The following is a 23,556-nucleotide window of genomic DNA, read 5'->3' on the forward strand; positions in this document are numbered from 1 at the left end:
AGACAGGCCTGAATGAAAAGAGGGATTTGGTTTCTTTATCTTTTAATACTTAATAGTCTGTCGTATCATATCTTGTCACCAGCATCACTATAGTGACCATCTCAATGAGCCACTGCCAGCAGCCTCACAATGGGATCTCTGCCTCTGCAACAGCAACATTCTCTGAGAATCATTGCATTTTTATTTTTCATTCAAGTTTGTGTAAATTGATGTATTATTTTGGCGGTCCGATCAAACTATCAATCAAGAATGAGATATAAAAGGAATAGTTTACCAAAACTTAACTCACCCACAGAGCATCCAAGATATCACTGAGTTTGTTCATTGGAACAGATTTGGAGAAATTTAACATTATTTCACTTGCTCACCAATGGATGCTCTGCAGTGAATGGGTGCCGTCAGAATGAGAGTCCAAACAGCTAATAAAAACATCGCAATAATCCACAAGTAATCCACACCACTCCAGTCCATCAGTTAACGTCTAGTGAAGAGAAAAGCTGTGTGTCTGTAATAAATCCATCATTAAGATTTTTTTTTAAAAACTTTAAACCGTTGCTTTCTGCTAAAATACAAGTCCTCATTCTCCGGTGAAAACTTGTAAACTTGAAAACTTCTCTTGTGTGAATCAGGAGAGAAATATGCACAGATCAAGCACCATTTACAAGTGAAAACAGTCCAAAACCGTTCTAAACAAGTTGGGGGATTTTGATGTGAGAGGACAACAGGAGATGGACTTTTTCACTAGAGGAAGTGTAATTATGGACTCATATTTTGTCCAGAAGAAATGGTTTAAAGTTAAAATGTAATGATTTGTTTCTTACAAACATGCAGATTTTCACTTCACAAGATTAAACTTTAAACCGTTGCTTTCTGCTAAAATACAAGTCCTCATTCTCCGGTGAAAACAGTGAAACGTCTTGTGTGAATCAGGAGAGAAATATGCACAGATCAAGCACCATTTACAAGTGAAAACAGTCCAAAACCGTTCTAAACAAGTTGGGGGATTTTGATGTGAGAGGACAACAGATGTGGACTTTTTCACTAGAGGAAGTGTAATTATGGACTCATATTTTGTCCAGAAGAAATGGTTTAAAGTTAAAATGTAATGATTTGTTTCTTACAAACATGCAGATTTTCACTTCACAAGATGTTAATTGTTGGACTGGAGAGGTGTGGATTACTTGTGAATTATTGTGATGTTTTTATCAGCTGTTTGGACTCTCATTCTGACGGCACCCATTCACTGCAGAGCATCCATTGGTGAGCAAGTGATGCAATGCTACATTTCTCCAAATCTGTTCTGATGAAAAAACAAGCTCATCTACATCTTGGATGACCTGAGGGTGAATACATTTTCAGCAAATTTCCATTTGGGTTGAACTTTTCCTTTCACATGTGATATGAGAAACTAAATATTTACCACGGCTAATATTATTTGCCCATTGATCACACAGTGAAAGGAAGTTGGCATCAAATGCATTGCATCCTGGCATACAGTAATCTGTGTGATAATAATACCGTTCGATTTGTCAAATTAAGTAGGTCACAGGTTTACTGTGCATACAGAAAGTGTGCCTGCTATAATATTATAAGTATGGTATATTCTGAATATCGACTTTGTAAAGGTCACAATTAACTCATAATGTCAAGCTGCAGACTGAAAGAGTTGGTTTACTGATCTCTCTCAACCAAGGTCCAATGAGAGGACCTTTATGAACTTGAGCTGAACTCATTTTAGGAGGGGTTGTTTATTTTCATGCATATTCAGCTTATTCATGGGTGCCCCCTTGAAGTTGAACCAAACAGTGCCATTTTCTTCCTAATAACACCTAAATATGGCATATGTTGTCTATGTTGTAGATAAGCTCCAGCTGACTGTTTAAGTGTTTTGTAAAGAAGTGACTCTTTTGGTGTCAGTGAGGTCATAATGATTTGACTTAAAATAGAAGGCATTCCATTCATTCCATTCTCTGCAGCAATTCTGACGAAACTCCAAAGCCTTCGTCTTCCTTTTAAAGCAGATTCATATTAGCTGAGAACTGTTGTACTTTGCCCCCTGTCAAACTACGCAGGGGATCCAAACATTTACTGTTTAGAGTTTGACCAAGAGATTAATAACCAACCGAAAACAGACTCTCAGTCAAGGTTTAACTCAACAGCCCCCTAACAAGGAATAACACCCTTAAAACTACAGTTCGCTCCACATTATTAACTTAAGCCAACACAATGAAATCAAAGTTCACAGCAAACCAAATCTCAGCTACACTTCCCTGCTGAGAAACTCTGAAATCATGAGAGTTAGACCAACATTAAAGGCCTCAACTGTGAGCTATTCAAGAGGGCTTCCTTTCGAAGCGTTCTTAATTGTGTACTTAAAATCTTTAAAATATATTTTTAAAAACAGTACTTGCAGATGTAATGAATAAGGTACATTTTAAATCATTGTTTTAATAAACGTTTGCAGTGCTTAAAAGAAATACATGTATTTTGATGTGTTGACTAACATAAAGCACATGTAAAGTACTTGATTATAATTTTGTAATTGTAATCAGTATTACATTTATACAGTAGTTAATATATTTTAAAAGTAATAAACTGCAACATCATCTTTACAAATGTGCAGTTGCAACGATATTTAAATACAGGATGTACAAGTTTTAAAAGAAATCTAAATATTTGTAGTTTTTGCATAAATGCTTGATAGTACATTCAGCAGTACATTTTAATCATATTTCACAGACAGTAGAAGTAATTATGAAATTACTATTTAAAGTCAGTGTAATTTTAGATCATTTATTTTATGATAGTTATTTTTAGATCATTGAGAATCTATTATAGTTATTCATATTTTTTATTTTTATTTTTGTCCTTTTTTATTTTCATCAAAATTTTAGTTAAAGTTTTGGCAGTTATGTTTTGCATGTTTTTCATTTCAATTTAATATGCCTATTTTGTTTGGTTTTTATTTCAGTTTGAGTTATTTTAATACACTGAGGTAAAAGAAAATGGTAAATAAAAGAAAATAATAAATGTTGCTTTGGCAACTAGCTCAAAAAAAAAATAAGTTTAAGTTTTTTTATTATTATTTATTTTTTTCAGTTCATGTTTATTGTATTTCAACTTCAAGTAATGAATCCCTGTGTAATGTAATGACAACCCTTTGTAAAGTATTATACAGTTTCATTTAATTGCATTTTGAAAATACAATTAATTGGCAACAAAATAAATAAATAAATAAATAATAAATAAAAATTAAAAAGACATTCCGTTCACAAACATATTCTTTAAAAGTAAATTTTTTCTATAATAAGTAGACATTTTAAAAGTATGCTAAAGTGTAAGGTTCTTTTTCACAGAAAATCACAAATGGTATCTCATGATCTCAACGGGCTCCCAAAGACTAAATGGACAGCAAATGGAAATGTTTTAATTAACCCTAATGTTTTTGTTTGGGGCTGCAGCGTCACAAAAAAAAGACCAGAAAAATATATAGCTGGGATTGAGACCTAGTTTCATTGGAGTCCATTACGTCTCTTGAGCTATGAAATTTTCCTCTGGGCTGTGACCTCCACAATGTCCGCCGAAACCGAGATGCAGATAAAAACACCCCCGAGGCCTACAGTAGGTGTGCTCACACTGAGGCACTGTAGGCAGGTGTGTGCTGAGACGGGCATTCCAGCGGGCACCTCGTCCCCCTCCGATCCAGAATGCCACTCATTTTAGCCCGAATGCTGTGAGGCAGCGCAGCACAGAGCTGCTTCTCAGCGGCCCACGCACCTGTTCAGCATGACACCTGTGCACCTGTGCTGCTGAATGCTAAATTAAACGCACGTGCGAGATGTCCTCCTGCGGTCTGATTTTAATTGGACAGAGAGTGACCTGTAATAGCTCAATCTGTAGGAACTAATAAGCAGCAGGCAAATATCAGCTCCGTGGAGAGGTAGACAAGTGAAGCTAAACGCTCGCATGCTTCACTGATTCAGCATATTGTCAGATCACTGATGGCAGCGTGATGTCCAGCATGTTGTACCAGTATGACAAGCACTTTGCCTGTGAATGGAGCCCATCTGCCTGAAAAAGAAGTACACTTTAGCATACTTTAAAAGAATATACGGTACTTAAGTCTGAATGTAATGTTTTTGGACACTTATTTGTATGTTATTAACAATTAAATCAAAATGTATTATAGTTTAAATTTATATTAAAGGGGTGGTTCACTGGGTTTTTTCTAGGCTTGATTGTGTTTATGGGGTGCAGTCTAACATGTGTTACTTTGCAGATATTGTTTATGCTCAAACAGCAACATTAGACACTAACTAACATTAAAAAAGTGAAATCGCAATGAACCACCCCTTTAAATGCAGTTAGTTTAACTTAAGTGTGCATTTCTGACCTACCTAAATAGGACTTAAATACATTTTTATATGTAATTTCATAATTGCTTCTATTGTTTTTGAAATATGGTTAAATTTAATTACATTTTAATAAAATTAATTAAAATATACTTTAATGCCATTTCTATTGAATTGTGGATGTCATGTATTTAAATATGTTTGTAAAACACAACTGTAATGATAATTTGTAATTTAGTAAATTTAAAGGGGTCATATGATGTTGCTAAAAAGAACATTATTTGGTGTATTTGGTGTAATGAAATGTGTTTATGCAGTTTAAGGTTAAAAAAACACATTATTTTCCACATACTGTACATTATTGTTTCTTGTAAATACAACTTAACCACTGATTTCTAGTCGTGTCCATTTTTGGAAGGCCAAACAAAGTAGTTTCGCTTTCACAACGAAACACAGCGTCACACACACAAATATTTACTAAATTAATAAAATATCAACTTTAAGTGTAATATTGAATAGCATACTGCAGTTAAAAATATAATCAAGTACTTGTGTTATATAGCACATCAAAATTAGTAAACTTTTTAAAGCGTAACAAAAGACTGAAATGATTGAGATTGAAAATGTACTTTTTAATTTGACTATTACATTAAGATTGAAGTACACTACACGTGCATTAAAATATGTGATATTATATTACATAATCTTGCATATTATAGCATTTTATGCTAAAGCTTAGTTGAGGCAACTTTTTGATGCAGAAAAGGGAATCTATTCAATAAACATGTTTTGTCGTACTTTGTGTTCATGTCTTCTGAATAAAAATGTCAGAGGCTATTTGCGTACCGTAAGTGCAAGTAATGCAGAAATGCTATTTATAGTTAAAGGCCAGATTGACTAAATGGTGCAAATTAGCAAACAATTAACAAACAAGGAGAGCCGGTGATAATCAGGTGTGTTTAGACTAACGCCGTTAACGCTTCTCATTTACTTTGAATGGGTGACATCATGCATTGCCGAACTGAATTGTGGCTCTTTGTGTCGCGCCACTGGCATTGCTTAAAAATGAGAATGAAAATCAGAAAAAGTAGATTCAAATTTGAGTAGGTCGCATTGCAAGTAAAATTCACCCTCCTTTTTTTCCAGAAAACTGTCTCATTTACCAGTTTGGTTTAGTGGAAATAGCTTTTGCCAAGAAAATGGTCAATTTGTACTTATTTATACTCTGATAAAAAAAAACTATCCATCTCAAGCGAGTGCATGTTTCAATGCACATTTTGGACAGTTTATTCACATCTTGGTGTTTCCATTCATTATTTTGTATGCAATTTCCCAAAATATCAAACAAAGCATAGCCAGAATGTATCAGGACAAACATAAAAAATCACTTTGGCGGACCGCTGCACTTCATTTGGCCAGATGTATCTCAACATGTGTCTCCAGCTGCGGCACAGATATGGTAGAATCGATAAAGCAATGGTTGCCAGATTTAACATTGCATTCTCTCTCTCCACAATGCCACCTTTGGTTTTCTCAGCATGTCTTACACGTGCACAACGTTCAGTGCCAGGCAACATCAGAGCATACTGTCCTCAGTCTGAAGTGCTCCTGCTGCCCTCGAGACAGAAGGGCCGTCTACTACATTTGCTTGTTTTGCTCACCTAGGCCGAACTTTTCTTGTTGAGAAACCTTAGATGTACCTCCAGCCACGTTATTTTCCCCATCTGACTGAAATAAAATGATTACAGACAGAAAGTCTATTGTTCCCATTGATGTGAAAGCAGAAAACGTTTTTAAGGGGTCATGAACTGAGAAACACATATAAAAGGTCATTGTACTATAAAAACATCCTGTAAGTTTTAGAACTCAAAACTTTCTTGTTCCCGCTCACCGATTCGCGCATGCAGTGTTTATGAGAGAGGCCAACACGCAGGCAGGTCTATGCAGAAACTAAATGATAAAGATGCTCCGAACACAAGACGCTGTACAGTTATGTTGTTGTGGAAAAAATAGTATTTGCATCGCCTTCCTTCTGATCCCAACATTAGGAAAGATTGAATGAACTTTATTTTTAACGAAAATCCAGACCGCATCTGTAAGAACTTGGTGCTTTGTTCACTTCATTTTACCACGGATTCGTTACAAACAAGGCACAATTCAACATGGGATTTTCAGTAGGCGTTTATTTCCTAGTCTGCAATCCTATTCAATTCAAAGAGAGCGTTCTGATGAGGGGGGTTAAAAACAGGACAGAAAATAGACTATTACTTCTAAATTATGTTTTTTGATGTAAAAATCTTGATAACATTGTAAGTGGACCTCAGAGAACAGTACAAAACAAAAAACAGAGGCAGTTCATGACCCCTTTAATTCAACAGGATAATATATCCCACCTTAATAAGAAAACGTTTTTAAGGGGTCATGAACTGAGAAACACATATAAAAGGTCATTGTACTATAAAAACATCCTGTAAGTTTTAGAACTCAAAACTTTCTTGTCAGTCTAAAAACAGCTTATATTGAAGTCGATCTGCCAAAACAACAGCTTGTGGAATGTTCTACTCTATGACCTAATAGTGTGAATAAGCACCGCCTCCGCAGAAGATCAACGCCTGCTTCTACATCGCTGCCTGTTTAGTTCCGCCCACAGATTCTACTTCGCTGCCTGTTTGGCCCCGCCCACAGATTCTACATCGCTACCTGTTTAGTCCCGCCCACAGATTCAACATCGCTGCCTGTTTAGTCCCGCCCACAGATTCTACATCGCTGCCTATTTGGCCCCGCCCACAGATTCTACATCGCTGCCTGTTTAGTCCCGCCCACAGATTCTACATCGCTGCCTGTTTAGCCCCGCTCACCGATTCGCGCATGCAGTGTTTATGAGAGAGGCCAACACGCAGGCAGGTCTATGCAGAAACTAAATGATAAAGATGCTCCGAACACAAGACGCTGTACAGTTATGTTGTTGTGGAAAAAATAGTATTTGCATCGCCTTCCTTCTGATCCCAACATTAGGAAAGATTGAATGAACTTTATTTTTAACGAAAATCCAGACCGCATCTGTAAGAACTTGGTGCTTTGTTCACTTCATTTTACCACGGATTCGTTACAAACAAGGCACAATTCAACATGGGATTTTCAGTAGGCGTTTATTTCCTAGTCTGCAATCCTATTCAATTCAAAGAGAGCGTTCTGATGAGGGGGGTTAAAAACAGGACAGAAAATAGACTATTACTTCTAAATTATGTTTTTTGATGTAAAAATCTTGATAACATTGTAAGTGGACCTCAGAGAACAGTACAAAACAAAAAACAGAGGCAGTTCATGACCCCTTTAATTCAACAGGATAATATATCCCACCTTAATATTTAATACCTTGCAATACTTTTCCCTCAAATCTGAGCCTTCTAAATCTTCTTAATTAGCAGTACAATTTAAGTGAAGCCCCTCATTGTTGTTTATCTTGCCTTCATTCTGTGGTGAACTAAAGTTGACATGGCTAAGACTAAGAGGGTGTTGACTGTACAGAATGAAAGCCTCTAAAGTAGCTTTTTAATGCTGAACTTGAGCATGGGACTAATGTCAACCAGTTTATGCTAAATCTTGTTTGTTTTTTTTCCATATTATCCAGACCCTTTAAATGAGGGGTCACATAAACAGTCGATGTGGCCACTCACGTGCTGCTATAAAAATCAACACTGTTCCCAGTTTATGACAGGAATAAGTAGCCATAAGCAAACATTAAAGTAGGAATCAGATTAAATGCATTCTTGCTGCTGTAAAACCCAGCAGAAGTTAAAGAGGTAAAGAAAGGGATAAAGCAGCAGTTTTGTAATCCTCTTAGATAGTTAAGTGTTTCAGATATTTAAGCAAATTAATAACTCTGTATGCTGAGGAGAGAAACATGAAACATTCTCTCTCCACACTGCCATGATATCCTAAGTCAAAAATTATGAGATAAAAAGTCATAATTATTATTATTAGATTCTAAATCCCAATAATGAAATAAACGTCAAAATTAGGACATTCTAGTCAAAATAATGACTTACTGTCATAATTTTGAGATAAAAGTACAAATTAAGAGATAAAAAGTCAAAATTATGACATACGGTCATAATTATGAGATAAAAATACAAATTATGACACAAGTCAAGTTTATTAGATAAAAAGTAAAAGTTAAAAACTTGACAAAAAGATACATTAGGAGATAAAAAGTCATCATGAGATAAAAGTTTAAATATTTAATAATAATTATTCAATTAATTTATGAAATCAAAAGTATGACATAAAAAATTTAAATTCTGACACAGAGTCATAATTATGACAAAAAATATGACTGTCATAGTTACGATTTTGTATTTCATAATTATAGACTTTCTATTTCATAATTATACATTTTTAATTAAATTAAATTAAATTAAATTCCTCAAGCATGGGTGTTCACTGCTATATAAAATGGTACCTGGATTTCAATACATGTCAGCTTTTTTCAACAAAATGTTCATTTTCAAAACAAATGGAAATTTAATGTACACTGGGTCGTTTCTACACCAGTGTGCAAATGTGATTAGTACAAACAAATCTTTCCAAAGATAGGGCATAACCTGCACATTAACACCAGCTTCTTGCTATAATTTCACAAATACATCAAAGGGATTTCAAATTAGAATCCTAATCACTTTAGTCTCGGCACATGACCATATTATACAGTATATCCCTTACGCAAAGAAAATATATTTCCTAATATATGAATTATCCATATATTAAACGACATAATGGTATATTAGAAATTATACAGAATAATATATTGTGTATTACAATATATTGAATAATACATAAGGAATTGCCGCTTTTCATATATTGAAAAATATGTGACAATATATTTACTTATATATATAAATCTGCAAAGATGTCAACAATTCTGTGTTTTTCTGTCAATATGGGGTGCTGTGTGTACATTAATGAGGAAAAAAAATTAACTTAAATGATTTTAGCAAATGGCTGCAATATAACAAAGAGTGAAAAATTTAAGGGGGTCTGAATACTTTCCGTACCCACTGTAAATGTTTCATAGCTAGCATACGCACATCTGCTCATAACAAAGCACTTGGTGAACAGACTACCACTGTGCTGAATAATGCACTACCATTACTTTTTAAATAAAATAACATATAATTTAACAGTGTTTGGCCAGTCGTCATCCTGACCACAGACTCTACTCTTCTGCACAGCGGTAACCCCACAAACTTACACACACCAGAAACCCTTTTACATTTCAAAATAATACAACATTAAACACTAACAGATACCCCCCTATATTAATATTGAGCAAAAACACATGAAATAACAATACATTTGAACTTTTTTACTCTCCTTTAACAGTCAGAAGCAAAGCATGCTGGGAACTAGAAATCTGCTGTAACTCATTGCTTGAATGTGTGTATATATGTGTGTACATACATTCACATTTCTATGGGAACATCTATGTGCAATACATACTCAATAAAGGATCAAACAATTAATATTTATTTTTGTCTTCATTTCTAAATATATTTGTATGTATCAATATATAGCTATATATTGTCAATGCATATATTGCTGTATATTGAAAATTTCCAATATATGGAAATGTATTATGTAATACATCGCATTATATTTTACAGTATATTCCTTTTTTGTTTTGTTCCGTAAGGGATCCCACTGTCAGATCTCTTCAAAGACTAGAAAAACAGCTCTCAGGGTACAAAACCACCCAAATAAACGTTCCAGGAAAATCTGGCGTTGTATTGACATAGAAATGGGGACTGGTAGGGCAACATCAGGAATCATGGATCATGGGAAAGGAACAGTTTGTGAGAAGTCACCCTTTGGTGCCATCAGAGAACAGGTTTACGCTGCCTCTTAAAATATACACGAGTTTAGGTTTGAGGAAATGAAACTGGGTCTGGAACAGTGGAAAAAGGCACCTCATTCCCAGGAAACAGAAATACTTCCTTGCTAAATATAATGGAGACGTGCGTGATGTTTGTGCCCAGACAGCAACATAGTTTTGGCCCAGATCCGGCCCACATCTGGCCCATGTGAAATCCATGCGGGCCAGATGTGGGCCGGATCTGAGCCAACACTGCTTGCTGTCTGGGTGCATTGTGAAGTACGTGCGCGCAGCCACTGCTGCCAGTGGAAAGGAGCAGATATTAGAAAGAATGTTGGATAAAGATATTTTGAAAAATATTTGAATGTTTTTTGTCCATACAATGAAAGTCAATGGGGTCCAGTGTTTTCTTTTTTTTTTTTAGAAGCCATTGACTCGTTGACTAATTGCATGGACAAAAACTATTGAAACATTAAAAATATATTATTTTGTGTTCTGCAGAAGAACATTAGAAAATGATCTCTTTAAAGAAATAGTTCAAATGAAAATTTGCTAAAAATGGACCATCCAAGATGAGTTTGTTCGTTCACGGGAACAGATTTGGAGAAATGTAGCATTACATCACTTGCTCAACAATAGATCCTCTGCAGTGAATGGGTGCCGTCAGAATAAGAGTCCAAACAGCTGATAAAAACATCACAATAATCCACAAGTAATCCACACTACTCCAGTCCATTAAATGAAGCGAAAAGATGTGTATTTGTAAGAATAACCACTGTTTCCAGCTAAAATACGAGTCCTCTATCCATAATGTTCCTTTATTTCAGTAAAAAAGTTGCCTCATTTGAATCAGGAGAGAAATATGCACAGATGCACATCATTTACAAGTGAAAACAGATCAAAACTGTTCTAAACAAATATGTTGGTGGATGTTGATGTGAATGGACTACAGGGGATGGACTTTTTCACTGGAGGAAGCGTTATTATGCATTATAGACTGGTTTAGAAGTGACATTTTAAAGTTAAAAACATCTTAATGATGGATTTGTTTCTTACAAACATTCAGCTTTCCACTTAACAAGACATTAATTGATGGACTGGAGTGGTGTGGATTACTTGTGGATTATTGAGATGTTTTTATCAGCTATTTGGACTCTCATTCTGACGGCACCCATTCAATGCAGAGCATCCATTGGTGAGCAAGTGATGTAATGCTACATTTCTCTGTTCAAATCTGTTCTGATGAAGAAACAAACTTATCTACATCTTGGATGGCCAGAGGGTAAGTACATTTTCGGCAAATTTTATTTTTTGGATGAACTGTCTCTTTAAGACATAGTCTCTTTAAGAACTGCCTCTTTAAGTCGGAATGACCACCATAGCTGGACCACCCTCGTCTGAGCAGTCCTGTATAATGTAATCACTGATACTCATTAGAGCCACCAGCCTCCTGACCTGCATCTCTTGGCTGCTTTTCATAGTTTTCATTACTGCTCCCAGGTGTGCAGTGGCTGCCGTCCTTGTTTTCTACGAACTGAGCTCTGGAAAACGAGACAATAATGGCTTTTTCTGTGTCCCTGTGTAACACGGAGAACAGCAGACAACATTTGCTGTTGGTCTTTTTAGGGCTTTCTGCCCAGCCACGCCACAGTATCTGTGCATTCAGGGGTGGTGAGGCTGAACCGTGTGGAGCTGAGTTAAGCAGACAAGAAAAAACGGCTAAGAAACTAAGAAAGAGAGGAAGAAAAATTGAGAGAGAATGAAATATACTGTTCATATAAACCACGTGTGGAAGTCCTTTACATCAGCTCAATAAATAGTCAAGTAAATCTAAAATCATCATATCTCATGGCTTTAACGTGACTGCCTCTTTTTATAAATCATTTCATTTTTATCCCAGAGCTAATATTGTTAGTCAATGTTTCTTTCAACAAAAACAGTCATAATTTAGTTTCGCATGACGATTTTCCGCCCACTCTTTGACCCCGAGGTTAAAATGAGCCATTTTTTGCTGCTGTGCCTTCACACTTTTGTGTAAACACTGAATAATAACTGTTACTCATAGCTTGTAGGTTTGCAAACTCTAGTAAAAAAGAAGTGTGTTAAATTTAGTTGAATATACGCTTGTAGTGTATATCAAATCTAGCATATTTAAAAAATTTTTTAAAAAAACTATAGTAGCAGAAAATATAATATTAAAGAAAGAAATGTATAATCAGAGCTGCGTAGATTACTTACAAATTGTAGTCCGTTACTGATTCTAAATTACATGACAAAAATTGTAGTTAGTAACGTAATCCATCAGATTACTTTTGGATTACTTTTAGATTAACATAACTCGTTTATCAAATTGATTTAAATAGAATAATATTGTGCCATATTGATATTAAAATACAAAGAAAATATATTCCATTTGTTGTTATTAATAACATAAAGTGAATTAAGCAGTACATTATGTCAAGGTTTCCCAAACTCAGGTTCGTGAAGGAACTGCAGGGGTTTGTGAGTTTAATGAAAAGCTAACAATTAATTTAGTCATAAAAATCTAAAATAAAAATAAATAATTTTAAAATAACATCAATCAAAGTAAAGCACTTACTAAATGTCATGCAGGCATTTTAGAAAGAAAAATTTAAAAGATGAAAAAATAATTAGGGAGAATCAATAAATTATGAATAATTTATTGCCATTGTGTGAATGTATGATTTCAAGTAATCAATAAAAAACTAACTGTAGTCTGATTACGAGTATTTTAAAATGTGATTTAATCTAATTAGAACTACTTATTTTTTGGAATCTGATTACGTAATCCAGAATACATGTACAAGACTTGCATGACTGTTCTTAACACACTTAAGTACACTTTTAATATGTGCACTTTGTAATAATGTCAAACTAAAAGTTGTATTTTAAAATATATTCCAAATTTATTACGCTTAGTCACGCTTTAACGAGTTCAAGTGTTGACTAACATACTAAAGTAAACACTTATTACTTACTATCATAATTTTAACTGTAGTGTGTTATTCGATATTACATTTCAAGTTAATATATTTAAATGTAATAAATTGAAACTCCGTCATTACAAATGTGTAATTACAAATATATTTAAATACATGACATACAATTTTCAATAGAAACTGCACTAAAGTATATTTTAGTTTACCATAAATTCTTGTCAGTACTTCAGCAGCACACTTAAAGGTACAATAGGAGATCTTGGAAAATGCTAACTTTAGCCTGATAGCACTGAAAGCGAACGTCCCACCCTTCCTGCAATCGCCGTCCAAAGCCACGCCCCCTGAACGCATTTACACTCACAGACCAGAGACAACATTACTACAATAGGCTACATCAGGTTCCCAATTCCAGCCCATGTTCCGAAGTGAAGTAAACTTCAACGGATTTCCCCTGCTCAGGGAGTAGGGAGCAATGAACTCTGTGTAGGGATCATATCGATCGGAACACAGTTCATGCACGTAGCTCACTTCTAACGAGCTGGCGCGAGGACTGGATTAACCGCTGGGCTACATCATGTGTCATTCACTGGTGAGAAATCTTTGAAAGTACTACAATACCAGGAAGGAAGATCGGCTTGTTGATGTTTGCCTGCCATCCTCGCTCTGTCTGCACAGCGTGCATGAACGCTCTGATGACATATCCTGTCTGCGCAAATTGGGTGCGCAGAGGTATGCTAATACATACGTTGACAGGCAGGTAGGAAAGCATATTAAAACGCTCGGACCGAACGTTTTGATTAGACGAACATTTCTTGATCCTACACCTTCCACAGAATATATAAATACAGACAAATACATTTAGACCACTTAACTTAATGATTGCTATCGGGATGTGAAGAGACTTTCAACCAGCATAACAAAAAATGTTTCTGAAGACAATCACCTATTGCACCTTTAAGTTACATTTCAAAGACTAAAGAAGTAATTATGAAATTACATATAAAGATGTACTTAAGTCCTACTTAAGTTGGCCTAAAAACACGTTTAAGTAAGTGCATTTAATATTAATTTAAACTCTAATAATAATTTTAATTAAATTGCAGTTTACACGCAAATAAGTGTCATTCAGTTCACACTTAAGTATGTTCTTTTAAAGTATAAAATAGGTACTCTTTTTTTAAAAGTATACTAAAGTGTACTTTTTCACAAGGGTTACTCTGTTTTGCAGCCTTCTTTTTCATTAACTGACCCCTTTAATTTTATATTTTGGCCACTTAAACTGTAAAATGATTAACTGTTTCTGTAAAATGACTATAAACTCTAAGCTGCTGTTTTGTGAATTTAGCTGTCATTAATCAGCTAAACAGCGTCTGTGTTTCAGCTCAGTGTGTCAGTGGCAGTGGTCTGTTATCTCCACATCTCTCCTCTCCTGCTTTATCTCGGCGTCTCTGTTGGACAGCGCTGAGCCTCAGACCTCACGTAGGCAGAGCAGAGCAGCGGATCACTCTTCACCCTCACACAGACCTGAAAGAAGACTGCGCTGTTTATCAAGATTAGTGACAAAGGCCAGCTGGATGCACAGAACAGCAAAACATCCACTGCAGATATGACTGCATTTAAAGTATATATTAAGCAGTGAAGCACATGGAAAACAAGATATTTATAGATAGTATTCTGGTCTGTTTGTCATACCAAACTAACATGTATATACTCTATAAATAAATAAACACAAATGTTTAATAATTATTTTAATAAATTAAATTAAATTAATTAAATGCAAAAAAAAGATTTATATATTTTTTATTTAGATTTTTTTCAAATGTCTATATAGATATTTATAGTTAGTATTCAGGTCTATTTGTCATTCCAAACTAATACTCAATCAATAATTGATCAATAATCAATAAATAAATAAATACATTTGTAAGAATTATTTTAATAAATGAAATCAATTAAATGCAAAAAAAAAGTATATATACACCAAATATTTTGAATTGGTTTATATTTATATTTTTTGTTTTTATTTAAATTTTAGTTAGCTATAATTTGGTTGTCATTTAAACAAAATTTAAATGTCTAGTTTTTGTCATTTAGAATTTTTTTACATGTCTATAGTTTTAATTAATTTTTATTTTATTTTTATTTATTTTGGTACATAAAGTTAATCTAAATAAAATTGAGAAATGTTTCTTTGGCAAATTAACTGCAAATAACATTATATTCATTTAATTTCATTCCTTTTTTTTTTATTCAAGTAACACCATTTTTTTTTTATGGTTTTAGTTCGTTAAAATAACCCTGGCATAATGTGTTGAAAACTATTATTTTAACTGTATTGTGGATTTATTTAGCTCTGTCTGTTTCCATGACCGTTTATGCTCTATGAAGTGCAGACACTACGTCCAGCCATACACAGACTCTCCCAGAGGATTGTGGGACATGCTGCACTGGAGAAGGAGGCTTGGTGGGCAGCACGTAGCTGCAGTATTTTTACTCCCCACTGACAGGAGGACAAACCGGGCTGGGCATATTTGCTCTTCCCTCCCTTTCTTCAGTCCCAGAGGGATCTGTACTGCAGATCCCAGCCCACACAGAGACACGAGGACAGTTCAGACGTGTTTGACTGTTTCAGCAGCAGTTTATTTCAACGTGTGGGAAATATAGGAATGAAAATATTCCGCATAGTGACTCTGATGTAGTCCAGGAAATGTTATGGTGATAAAAGCATTGGTTTATACCATTAGCTGTTGAATCCATTCAATAGGAAACAATGTAAAAGGTTTGTTTCGTTTCAGTCTAAACATGTCATGTTATGCAATTCAAATGTGGCCCAAAAATGTCTTTAGAAGATGTTCACAGTTAATGCATGCAGCATGTTTTGTTTGCAGATGCTACTTAGTTTGATTCCTACTGAAATTGTAAAAAAAAAAAAACTACTTTCTACTTCAAAATTTCACTTTTATTTTAATATGTTACTTGCCGTTTCTTAGTAATTAATTGTTGAATTTACTAGCAGTTTCAAGTCCAAAATTCCACAGCTATTATCATTATTATTAATATTATTATTACAGTGTAATGCAGTTAAATGCATACTGCACATTTTAATTGTGGAAATACTTTTGGGACAACTGTACTTGTAATCTCTGTGGAGTTGTTTGCCATTCTGAATTGAAAAAAAAAAATCTTCATGCGCTCAGATGTCCTTTCTTGATGCCCTTTTTCTGGCCAAAATGTGTTGCTATGGAGATAAAGCTGACATTTGATGCTGCTGCTTTATAAAAAAAAAAAGACCAGAATAGAAGGGGCCGAAAAAATATGAAAAAGCCCTGACAAACGTGCAGCTCTCTAAACCACAAATGTCAAAACATGTCTAAAGGATTTTACTTACAAATAAATACTGTGCCGTATAGTTAGTTTTTTTTTTTCAAAATCTCTCATGCTCATCAAGGCTGCATTTATTTGATCATAAATACAGTAAAACAGTAATATTTGAAATATTACTATATATTTTTTTTCAATTTGAATGTTTTAAAATGTAATTTTTTCCTGTGATTTCAAATCTGAATTTTCTGCATCATTACTCCAGTCTTCAGTGTCAAGTCAAGTCAAGTCACCTTTATTTATATAGCGCTTTTAACAATACAGATTGTGTCAAAGCAACTGAACAGTATTAAATAGGAAAATAGTGTGTCAATAATGCAAAAGGACAATAGTAAACACTAATTTTTCAGTTAAAGGCAGTTCATCATTGAATTCAGTGATGTCATCATCAGTTCAGTTTAAATAGTATCTTTGCAATAATTTGCAATCAAGTCAACGATATCGCTGGAAATGAAGTGTCCCCAACTAAGCAAGCCAGAGGCGACAGCGGCAAGGAACCAAAACTCCATCGGTGACAGAATGGAGAAAAAACCTTGGGAGAAACATGATTTTCATAATCATGATTTGAAACAGAAATCTTTTATAACACTACATTGCTGTCACTTATGGTCAATTTAATGCATTGTTACTGAATAAACATATTGTCTTTAAATCTAAAAAATAAAAATAAAAATCTTACATATATATATATAATGAATGGGATATAAAGGCCTTTGTATATAAATTAGATTATATGCCCCATTTTAACTGCACAAACTACATTATATAAACCATAAACATGACATGTTGACCTTTCCAAGATACTGTTGATACTGTTTCTGTATCTTGATGTGTTGAATGGCAGGTATTCATATCTATGCACTTCACCTCACATCCCCTTTGTCATTCAAGGTTTTACACAATGGTGTCCTGATAAAGCCACAGTGCTCTGTTTATCTTCTGCATTGAGATGACAGAATGTCCCCTGTCCCCTGTCCTCCCGTATCCCATCAGCCCCGCAGCTCGTATCCGGTTCATATGGCAGCACAGGACATGAGGGCCGATCCTAATCACCACACACATCTGATAGGATTGTGTGCATATAAAGACACGAGATCCGTACACTGAAACACTTTCTGTATGAATCAGCTGTCCACAAAAGATAAGCCATAGACCTCAGGGCAGATTATTGTTCAGGCAGGATAGATAATATGACCTTGTACAATACAGTGTGTGATGGAGAAGTCCAGTCAGAGACGTGAATCATCTAAAATGATCTCTGGTAGGTTATACTCATGGGAAGGACAGTGACTCTGACATTCCTTACAGAAAAAAGTGGTTAAACAATATATAATGTTCCCACACCTTTTCCCACAAATAGTTTAAAAGAAACTAAGATAGATAGATAGATAGATAGATGAGGAAGGAAGGAAACAAGGAAGGAAGTCAAGAAGTAAGGAAGTAAAAAAGGAAACAAGGAAACAAGGAAGGAAGGAAGTCAAGAAGTAAGGAAGGTAGGAAGTAAAAAGGGAAGGAAGTCAAGAAGTAAGGAAGGAAGGAAGTAAAAAAGGAAGGAAGGAAACAAGGAAGGAAGGTAGGAAGGAAGGAAGTAAAAAAGGAAGGAAGGAAACAAGGAAGGAAGGTAGGAAGGAAGGAAGTAAAAAAGGAAGGAAGGAAACAAGGAAGGAAGGTAGGAAGGAAGGAAGTAAAAAAGGAAGGAAGGAAACAAGGAAGGAAGGAAGTCAAGAAGTAAGGAAGGTAGGAAGTAAAAAGGGAAGGAAGTCAAGAAGTAAGGAAGGTAGGAAGTAAAAAGGGAAGGAAGTCAAGAAGTAAGGAAGATGATAGATAGATAGATAGATAGATAGATAGAAGCGAAGAAGGAAGTAAAGAAGGAAGGAAGGAAGTCAAGAAGTAAGGAAGGAAGGAAGTAAAAAAGGAAGGAAGGAAACAAGGAAGGAAGGGAGGAAGGAAGGAAGGAAGGAAGGAAGTAAAAAGGAAGGAAGGAAAGAAGTAAGGAAGTGTAGGGAAGGAAGGAAGGAAGTCAAGAAGTAAGAAAGGTAGGAAGTAAAAAAGGAAGGAAGGAAGTCAAGAAGTAAGAAAGGAAGGAAGGAAACAAGGAAGGAAGGGAGGAAGGAAGGAAGTAAAAAAGGAAGGAAGGAAGTCAAGAAGTAAGGAAGGTAGGAAGTAAAAAGGGAAGGAAGTCAAGAAGTAAGGAAGGAAGGAAGGAAGGAAAAAAGGAAGGAAGTAAAAAAGGAAGGAAGGAAACAAGGAAGGAAGGAAGGAAGTCAAGAGGTAAAAAAGGAAGGAAGGAAACAAGGAAGGAAGGAAGGAAGGAAGTCAAGAAGTAAGAAAGGAAGGAAGGAAACAAGGAAGGAAGGGAGGAAGGAAGGAAGGAAGGAAGGAAGTAAAAAGGAAGGAAGGAAAGAAGTAAGGAAGTGTAGGGAAGGAAGGAAGTAAAGAAAGAAAGACATTTTATAGATATTGTACTGATTAATTTAATATATTATGTTATGTAATATAACAGTCAGTAGTCAGTATTTTGTACTTTGTTTGGCAATGATGTGATTGGTCTGGAGCTCAAACCTGAGCTTATGTAAGAAAGACTTCCAGTGGGGTCCGTGTTCAACAATCAGTTGTCTATTAACACAGCATTAATCTCAGCTTGGCACAGACTCATGAAGAGACATGCTCTGTTGGGACGCGCCAAACATTACTCCTCTCATTAATCCTCTCTCTGTCTCTTTCAAAAGTGGCGTGGGTCCTGGTTTACTGTCTGCAGCACCGTGTGTGTCCAGATCTTTGTTGGTGGGGTTCAAACTTCTGAGACCACATTGAAAAGTACTGCTCTCAGAGCTGGACCCCACTGCCACAAAGTCATTTAATATCTCCATGACTACTACACTTTGGGAGCCTAATAAAAGAACAGCTCACTTCCAGTACAAAGAGAGCTGCCTGATAAGAAAGGGTGTAGAATGAAATATAAAGAGAGCGAGAGAGAGTTGAGAAAGCATCTGCTGTGGGTGGTGTTGATGACCACCTTCACCCTTTCCTATCCTGCTCACCGTTTATGTCATTCGCATCCTAGTGAAAACACTCGAGATCAATACAAAGCCCAACAGGCACGTGTAACTATAGCATTTCCTGTTATTACTCCAACAATGGCCTCTCTTGAGAATCAGCTGCTCAATGTTGCAAACGTTCTACTTGTACTGGATAATTAAAAGTGATTTTGAGCCTGACCGGGAGAAAGAGAGAGGATTGGGGGTAATGCAAACAAATGCACCCATGTGGGAGTGACAGAGCATGTGAATCAGTGTGATGTAAGTGTGTTGAGAGAGTAGGAGGACAGACCTCCAACCGCTGCTCATTCACAGCAGGAGACTGTGCTCTCAATCTGTGCAATTAAACACATACATTACAAACAACCACAGGGCCCATGCACACGTGATTCTTAAACATATTAAACACTGGTATGTTTTTCTAAATCTAAAGTTTTAATTACTAAATAACCTTAGTTATTAATATGTTCTATATAGTATGAATGTAACCTGGACGTACTATAGTAGTCAACATTTGAAGTGGATCAAAACCGTTCATCAAAGTTGTCCTAAGACAAGAACGCATGTTGGGTTTAGGTTTAAAGGGTTAGTTCATCCAAAAATGAAAATGCTGTCATTAATTACTCACCCTCATGTCGTTTCAAACCCGTAAGACCTTCGTTCATCTTCAGAACACAAATTAAGATATTTTTGATGAAATCTGAGAGCTCTCTGACCCTCCCATAGACAGCAAGGATCCTAACACGATCAAGGCTCAGAAACGTAGCAAAGAGATCGTTAAAATTAATACTGTTTGTGTGTACTATTTAACAAGGCATAAAAGTTAAAGATTAAGATTTTAAAATTTAACAGTTAAGATTTAAATTATATTTTGAGCACTGAACTAGGATATGATTTCAGAAATCTGGTCACCCTAACATATTTTCTTGAAAGATAAAGCCTTATTGAAACTATGTCATGTTTCCGGTAGTAAATGTTGGGTTGTGTTTCTCTCTAGTGGTGAGATGCAGCATAACAAGACAAGGACAATAGGCATCGAGTGATTCAACACGAGAACAGATGAATTATTGATAGGCTGCAAATAACCTTGATTCTTGACAGAAAGTTCAAGAACTTTCCGATTTGCTGCCGTTGTATGAAATGAGTGCGATCCTAATTAATGCACATGGAAAATGAGGAAAAATCAAGAGTAGAGAATAAAATTCAAGGCATTATTTATTTCAAAAGTTAGATTCACAGCTCCATCATGTCACCATCAGCGACCCCAGTGACGCATAGCATTAACATTCAAGAAGTTTCAAAATATGATTATGTTACGTAAAACTCGATAGGTCAAGTATACACACATAAAACAAAAAACTGCATTATAGCTCTGTGTCAGTGATGTAGTTTAATTCAATTAAGCAAATATCAGTTTATAACATATTACTTCTTAACCATTCCGCAAATCCTTTTTTGGTTGATAATGTATTAATCACGGCAAAAATGTAAACTACTAGTTTTGAAATGTGTTTGGTAACAAATTGCAGAGGTTCACAACTCCAGTAATTGAAAAACAAGAAACAGCCTCAAACATAGACATAGGTTTTAAAAGGATCTATTGGATAAAGTAGTAAATTTTTAACAGTAACCGTTTCCGAACTCAGCAGTATCCTTGTACAACAATGTTTGATTAGCAAGTCTGACAAAAAAATGCTTAATGTTCAATAAAATGCTGCAGTTTAAGATATACTCTTTTGCTGTGACATTTGGAATCTAGCAAAGCTATATTATTACTAAAATACAATTATTTAAATTGTACATTTGTAAAGGTCACATATTTGTTGCATTACATTTATGCAGATTTTCCATTGATTTTGGGGTGAAATCTAACCCTGACATTTCTTCAAGAGATTCGTCATCAGGAGAAAATTATAATTCTGAAAGCAAGTTTGCCATTTGTTGTTCTGTGCTGAATTGCACTTACACACTGAAAACTACAGCTATAGCAAGACTAGGACATTTTCAGACTTAAACTACAAGTTTTAATTAGAATAGGTCAGATCTTGGTTTTAGTTTTTCCACATGTAGGAGAAACGCTTTTGAATGTGCAATTAAACTGGAATGAAGGACAGACATTCTCCTTCCCGCGATCTACACAAGCTCAAAAGAGGGTCTCTCCAGAAATAAAGCCACAGCACAGGTAGTTCTCAGCCTGGGACTCAGGGCTTGAGTTTGAGCCAGGGGTGAACTATAGTGAGGATGGACAGGACGGAGGACGTGAGGCCGCAGGCCCCCACAAAGCCCGAGCCCGTGGGGTACAGGCCCAGCCGGTCCAGCGGGATGAAGACGTCACACAGGTTCTTCAGCAGGTCCAGGAGCAGCGGAGGGTTGCTGCGCAGCACCGTGATCAGGAGCTGGAACTGCTTGATGAGTCCGGCTGACAGCGCCGAGGAGGGCGACGGGGTCAGAGGGAGCTCTCCTCCGTTCTCTGGGCTCAGCGTGAGGGGAGACGGACTGCAGTTAAAGCTTTTAGCTGCACTGCTGCGGGACTCTCTCTCCATCAGCAGACGGGTTTCATACGCGTCTCGCGTTAGATTGAGGATGAGCGCGAACAAGTAGAATCTGTTAGCAGGAAGCGAGAAAAAGTTGGGTTATTAGATTGCGAATTTCATGCGGTGTTCAAAATATTCAATTAAATGCAATCATCTCCATTACATTAACATTAAAATGCAAAAGAAATAAAAAATCCAGGAACATTGCTGATGGCTAATGCAAATTCAATCACGGATTTGAACCAAATTTTCACCTGCAAAATCAATTAAACAGAAAAATAAACAAAATATATGTAAACATATACATAAACTACCGGTCAAAAGTTTGGGATCAGGAAGACTTGTAATGTTTTTTAAAGAAGTCTCTTCTGCTCATCAAGGCTGCATTTATTCATCACTAGCCATATAGAAATACAATTTAAATGAAATTATGTCAACTACGTACTTTGCAAATATACAAACTTGTTCAGAAGGTGTTAAAAATTGTGTCTGCCACCATTTTGTGTGACTTTAGAAAGTTAGTTGCAGATAATATGCAAATCTTCCCATTAAAACTGTTGTAATAAACTAGTGTCAGCTACTGTCATGCATGATATTTACCTATATTTAGAGAAAATTAAGTATTGTTTAACTGCTGTATGCATATGTTGCCATTCTGTTAGACTGTGTCTCTGAGGGTTAACTAGGCCTTTGTATTTCGCTACAAAACTTGTGTTGGGCTTTCTCTAATGAAAATGTGTGACTGAGCTGAATTTCCTTCAGTTGCAATTCAGTATTCCTCTCCTGCCATTCCAATTCAGCATCCTGTTAATCCACAGTGTAACTTATTATCAAGAGGAAACCAATGGTGCCCAACCCTGATTCTTCCGACCACTGACTTCAGCAGAAGATCTTAAACGTAGGCCCTACATTTTCTGGTCAGGCTCATGTGAGCTTCCAGCTGTCTGATGGTGTTTAGCAGCTCTGCTCTCGCTCCTCCTCTCTGCAGTGTGTATCCCAGCAGTGTGCAGGCGTACTGGGCAGCCCTGTTCAATCACAATTACAGAAAATCAGCACTGCACCAACAAGTATTACAACACTTACACTACCAGTCAAAAGGTTTTGAACAGTAAGATTTTTTATGTTTTTTAAGTATTCTCTTCTGCTCACCAAACCTGCATTTCTTTGATCCAAAATACAGCAAAAACAGAAATTTTTTTAAAATAGTTTTACTATTTAAATAACAGTTTTCTATTTGAATATATTTTAAAACGTAATTTATTCCTGTGATTTCAAAGCTGAATTTTTAGCATGATTACTCCAGTCACATGATCCTTCAGAAATCATTCTGATTTGCTGCTCAAAAAACATTTATTATTATTATTATTATTATTATTGTTGAAAACAGCTGAGTAGAATTTTTCAGGTTTTCTTTGATGA

The 23,556-nt window shown here is 35.6% G+C and overlaps 1 protein-coding gene across 1 annotated transcript; it reads right to left on the reverse strand.

Moving 5' to 3' along the window:
- Positions 1 to 20,812: 20,812 nt before the first annotated feature.
- On the reverse strand, positions 20,813 to 22,203 carry LOC107745032 (peroxisomal membrane protein 11B-like). The gene has a single exon (XM_016558861.1). The coding sequence runs from the start codon at positions 22,144 to 22,146 to the stop codon at positions 21,805 to 21,807; it is 342 nt and encodes a 113-aa protein (XP_016414347.1). The 5' UTR covers positions 22,147 to 22,203; the 3' UTR covers positions 20,813 to 21,804.
- Positions 22,204 to 23,556: the final 1,353 nt, after the last annotated feature.

Source organism: Sinocyclocheilus rhinocerous, unplaced genomic scaffold (assembly GCF_001515625.1).
Source record: "Sinocyclocheilus rhinocerous isolate Xijiao unplaced genomic scaffold, SAMN03320098_v1.1 scaffold438, whole genome shotgun sequence".
Classification (NCBI taxonomy): domain Eukaryota; kingdom Metazoa; phylum Chordata; class Actinopteri; order Cypriniformes; family Cyprinidae; genus Sinocyclocheilus; species Sinocyclocheilus rhinocerous.

What these genes read in the sequence shown, in the direction of transcription:
- LOC107745032 (XM_016558861.1), bottom strand. Translation starts at nt 22,146, where the DNA reads ATGGAGAGAGAGTCCCGCAGCAGTGCAGCTAAAAGCTTTAACTGCAGT.